At 44.3% G+C, this 5444-nt stretch overlaps 2 protein-coding genes across 2 annotated transcripts in view; one reads left to right on the plus strand and one right to left on the minus strand.

The window, feature by feature from the left end:
• The window catches only part of IFT57 (intraflagellar transport 57), a 19608-nt gene extending 19481 nt beyond the window's left edge, over window positions 1-127 (minus strand). Inside the window, exon 1 of the mRNA XM_009321380.1 lies at window positions 36-127. Within this exon, the coding sequence (XP_009319655.1) occupies window positions 36-127 (92 nt within the window). The remainder of the gene's footprint in view (window positions 1-35) is intronic.
• Window positions 128-4923: 4796 nt separating this feature from the next.
• HHLA2 (HERV-H LTR-associating 2) overlaps window positions 4924-5444 on the plus strand; it is a 5070-nt gene continuing 4549 nt past the window's right edge. The window contains exon 1 of the mRNA XM_009321382.1: window positions 4924-5050. Within this exon, the coding sequence (XP_009319657.1) occupies window positions 4924-5050 (127 nt within the window). The remainder of the gene's footprint in view (window positions 5051-5444) is intronic.

Genomic DNA, 5444 nt, shown 5'->3' on the forward strand with positions numbered 1-5444 from the left:
TACCAATCCCCGCCTGGCTCGGCCTCGAAACCCACCTCCTGCCCCAATCACACGCGCTCGGGGCGCCGAGAAGCCGCGCCTGTCCAGCGCGAGTCACCAATGGCGGTGAGGCATGCCGGGTCAACATGCAATCACTGCTCCGTCGGCTGTCGTCACTTCCGCCCAGTAACCATGGAGATGGAAGGCCGCGGGGTGGGGGTGAAGATGGCGTTGCTGTTTTGCTGCAGGGGCCGAGCCCGGCCGGGCGCGGGCGTCTTCTTTCACGCTGCTTGCAGCGGAATAAGGCCTCACGGTGTGGGGCCCGGCCGGCAGTGACTCTTCAACACGCGGGGGGGGGTCTATTTCTTAAAGTTTGCTGCTCTTCTCTGCCTGACGAGTGGCTCAACCTCGGGCTTGTGTGTGTGAGCACGGGGCTTTCGTGTTGGTTCCTCAGTTAAAAACACTTACCCGATTTAATACTCGGCTGTGAACGTGTTACACCGTGCAGGCTGAGGCGAGGCAGCAACTCTGCCTACCGATGTCAAAGCTCGTGGCCTGAGGTGTGGTAGTTTACAGCTGGATGCGTGAAAAGGTAGATCTTGCGAGCTGAGGAGTTGTAGCTGGAGATCAGCTGCAATTGCCAGCTGGACCTGCTGCGGTTAGGTGGGGAAGAGAGTGGGTGGGAAAGCTGGTTCTCCCAGGAATGTAGGAGACACACCTCACCTGTGTACTGCTAACACCGGCTGGGATCTTGGAGGACAGACACCGCTTCCTTTCACTTCTTCCTGCGTTTTGTTTGGGTTTTTTGTAAGCCCTCTTTCCTAAAATACTTGAGTTGTTATATCATTTTCTTCTACTGGAAACCAAATAGCACACAGAGGGCTTGAACCGTCCAGAGAAAATGAAGCACTAGTGAAATATTGTTAGAAAATAATTACCTAACCCTGCAGACAGCCCAAGGCACCTACTGTTCTTGTTTCATATTACCAGCTTTCTGAGAAGAATGTTGTGATAATTTGTATCTTGCATTCTTTTTGTCCTGTGCCCATACAGAATTTACCTCGCTCCTTGTGTCAGGTTCCTATGCTCTGCCTTAGTAAGAGAACTGCCAGCGTCCGCTGCAGCTGCGGTGCTCATGCTCTCATAATGCCCGAGCACAATCCCCAAGAGGCATCACCACTGCTGTAGAAATCACATTTCTGACCATAACTGATTTCTTCTGTTACTCAGTTACAGCTTGCAGGAGTTATCATTAAATAGTTTGTTCAACAAAGTCAGGCAAAATAAATGGTTAAGAGAAAAAGCTTTTTAAGCCCAAAGAGGGAGAAGTGAACACAAAAGGTGTGGAAGCTTCACATGTATAGAAACATGGTTCATACTGCAGAAACAACTGCTTTCGTTTGTGGGACAGGAATGAACTTGCATGTTAAGTACTTGAGCTGTGGTATGTGTAGGTGTGGCTGTGAAAGGAGCAAGGAAGAGGTAACGGCTTCAGGAGAGCTATATATTCTTTTTATTTTTTTATATATACATATAAAAACCCTGCCTGCAAGAAACACCTGAAACAAGATGACTCTGAATTTTTTGGCTACTTGTGAAATCAGAAGAGGTAAAAAAACCCTGATGTTTTTATGACAGCTCTATGGTGTTATATGTGTACAAGGCGGGGGAAGTGGGGAATATGATATGTGTATATTGAGGTAAAACACAGTATTTTTGGTCTACTTCCTAAGACAATTTTGGATATTTAGAATGTGGGAACCTTCTTCCTTCGGGAGTATTTCTCAACAACTGAAGTATGGAGTCAGCATTTAAGCCATAAGGGTTTCATTGGGGAGACGGGGAATTAATTCTCTTTTCTACCACAGAAAATGCCTCCTGAAGATTCAGTGGGGAAATGCTGGAAAGCTAGTATCATTGTGGCTAGTACGAGATTTTAGCAGTATGTGATTAACATGGGTTTTTTTGAACTTTACACATTTGTTTTTCTTGTTTGCTTGTTGGTAAAACTTGAAATCCTCGGGTATTTCCAGTCCTCATAAGTGTGTGTGTGCTTGAAGTGTGTTGTTAAGTTACCTTGAAAAGGAATTAATCAGAATCCTTTTTAGTACAGCATAAATAACTTCTGTTTTACAGGGTTAGGAGAATATTACAATATGCATGGCTGCTCTCAAAATGGGTCACAGAGGAAAGTTCACTGAGCAGAGATTGATCGCGATGCCTGTATGCTAAGGGAGTGCTCTGATCAGGGTTCAGATCGAATGCAAAGTTCAAAGGTGATGCAGGACACGTGGTTTGGTCACTGAATAACAGAAGAAAAAGAAAGCATGTGCCCTCTGATGTTTGTTTCCTATCGTGGCCAAAGCAAGTGCAGTGTTGTCCCTATGACCATCTGAGCTGTTCAGTGCTTGACTTCGCTGTATGTCTTGGAAGATGCATTTTAGTGCCTTGCCTTGCTCTCAGAAACCCTGGCTGAGCTGCTGCCCAGCTGAGCCTGTGATGGTTCTGTATGAAATAAGTCTCCTGAAAACTAGAGCGTCAGTAGCTGACATGACTATGGTGATCTTAATTCTAGTTGTATGCTGTCTGTATAAATGATTTCGTATTGATATTTCACTACGAAGCCTTAGGGCGTGATTTCTTGGTTGTGCCATTTAGGTCTGTAACAAACAGGAGAAGCATGTTTATTCAGCACTTTGCAGCATGACTCTTAACTATCAGCATACATATACTTTATGCCTGTAAGACCCCAGACCTGCTGAAAAGACAACGGGCCAGAGCCTGCACTCCTCAGGTTTTTCTACAGACCAGCCAACATTTTTCTCAACACACTATGGTGGGAAGATCCAAAGCTGGGCTGCATCAAAAGAAGCGTGGCCAGCAGGTCGAGGGAGGGGATTCTGCCCCTCTGCTCTGCTCTGGTGAGACCCCACCTGGAGTACTGCGTCCAGCTCTGGAGCCCTCAGCATAAGAAAGACACGGACCTGTTGGAGCAGGTCCAGAGGAGGGCCACAAAAACGATCAGGGGGATGGAACACTTCTCCTATGAAAAAAAGCTGAGAGAATTGGGGTCGTTCAGCCTAGAGAAGAGAAGGCTTCAGGCAGACCTTATTGCAGCCTATCAGTACTTAAAGGGGGCTTATAAAAAAGATGGTGGCAAACTTTTTAGCAGGGCCTGCTGCGACAGGACAAGGGGGAATGGCTTTAAGCTAAAGGGGGGTAGATTTAGACTAGATACAAGGAAGAATTTTTTTTACTTTGAGGGTGGTGAAGCACTGGAAGAGGTTGCCCAGAGAGGTGGTGGATGCCCCATCCCTGGAAACATTCAAGGTCAGGCTGGACGGGGCTCTTCCCTGCCCACGGCAGGGGGTTGGACTCGATGACCTTGAGAGGTCCCTTCCAACCCAAACTATTCTATGATTATACAAATATGCATTATTAATACATATACAAATATGTATTAATCAAGTTGGAAGTGATGGAAAAATGAGCAAAAATGCTAATAAAACATGATGTACACCACTTGCTAAGGCAAGGAGGAAGAGAAGGCAGATGCTGGCAATTGCTGCTAACATGGAACAGAAATATCTATCATAAGTGTTTGCTTTACTCTTGCATCATCTCTGTCTCAGGTTTAATATTTTGGTGCCCCTCTGTTGGGTTTTTTCCCTAATAGAACAGTGAGAATACATAAAATAACCACACTAGCTTTACAAAAGAAATAACATGGAAAAATCCTTGGGAAGTAAGATTCACACCCATCACAAATACAGTGACACACACCAGTCAAAATTACTCATTAGTATTAAAAGAACTGGCTAGCAAGCTTGGCTAAACCTGTGCCCTGTGTAAGTCAGGAATGGTACCTATAGCTGTCCCTTGGGGAGAGGAAAAGGGCTAGGGGAAGCTCTTTAGGCTCTTTTCAAGCTAGTTGATTCATGAGGTAATTTCTCCACTGCAGTACGCTGTATTTTGGAATGGGTGCCTGGGTGGAGGAAGAGTGCGGTCTGTCAGTTACAATAAGATTATTCTTTTTTTGTTGTGCACGAGAGCTTCCAGTTCATTGTTATTTAACCGACAAACCAGAAGATATGATGGGAGGACCTCCTTCTCCTTTGCATTCCTACCCTAGATGTCCATAAACACATTTTTGGAAGTTCAGCTGATGCCCTTTTGATCTGGTAAAGAGTAAAGTGTGAAAAGTTCTTTATATTTGCAATATTTGCAAATGCAGGCAAATTTCCCACCTCAGAAAGTCAAATGTTGCAGTAACCAGAAATATATTTTATGAAGTAGAAAAATCTGGCTTGACAAGGGACGTCTTATATCCTTTTGGAAATTGTACTTGACCATTTTTCCTCGGTGTCCTGTTCATGAATGATGAAAATTAATCTTCCCTAACCCAGTGAGAACACTGAGGGTAAACACTTTCTATTTATTGAAAATAAACAGGAAGTATCTATCTGCAAAGGATTACATGGTAATGAGGGGGCCTCAACCATTATGAAATGTATAGTATTACATAATGACCTCAAGGGTAAAAATCTGGGCCAAGACTGTTGCAAACAAAAACGATGATACAAAGGCCTACAGTCCTTAGCAAGCTGTACAAAGGAAATTATATAATTAGGGTACATCTTTTACTTGCATTTAAACAGATTTTCTCCCCTCCTCCTTTTATGTTGTCAGTTTGACATGAGTCTACTATGAACCAAAGAAGACATGAAGGGACAGAAAATGCCATCTCTTCTCATCCATATATTGCACATAGGTGCTACGCTTTGGGGTAGGTTTTAGCTCTATTGTTTGTAGAAAATAATAAGACAATTATTACTCATATTTTAATAAGGGGAATTAATTAATTCAAACACTGTTTGTTAATGGTAAAGAATTTATTTGGGGTAATATAAAACACTCCCGAAGCAAAAGACAACTGTTTGGAAGATGGCTGCACGGATAGCCAAGGCCATCGAGCACGTTGAGCACCCAAACTGTTACCTGCCCACATTTCTGCCCCACGGCTCAGCTGGTGGAGTGCCTCGTGTGGCTGCTCGGCAGGCAGTAGTTGTCCGTTTGTACTGAAAATGGTTTGAAGTACATTGGTTGACTTTGCACTGAGATGGCTGAGGAAAAGTCATCCGGATTGCCCTGTTGCTGAGCTGGAGAGGGCGTCAAAATTTCCGAGAAGACAGCTGCAGCAGGACACTCGCTACCAGCCTAAAAGCTTGTCTGACCTTGCCAAGAAGGTCCATACGACAATGCTAAGTTAATGCAGTTGGTTTTTAAAAAGATTAATTTAAAATTGTTCTTTTATGCCAGCAAGGCCTAAATTAAATGTTAACAGCAATCAGATGCTACCACTTGTGTGAATTAACTTTGAGGAATCCACACCTTAATTACCTCCGGGGGCTGGGACAGAGCTCCCTGACACTGTCTGTGGTGGTGAAGCTGAAGCTGTTTCTAAA

Source organism: Pygoscelis adeliae, unplaced genomic scaffold, assembly GCF_000699105.1.
Source record: "Pygoscelis adeliae isolate BGI_AS28 unplaced genomic scaffold, ASM69910v1 Scaffold363, whole genome shotgun sequence".
In the NCBI taxonomy this organism is placed as follows: domain Eukaryota; kingdom Metazoa; phylum Chordata; class Aves; order Sphenisciformes; family Spheniscidae; genus Pygoscelis; species Pygoscelis adeliae.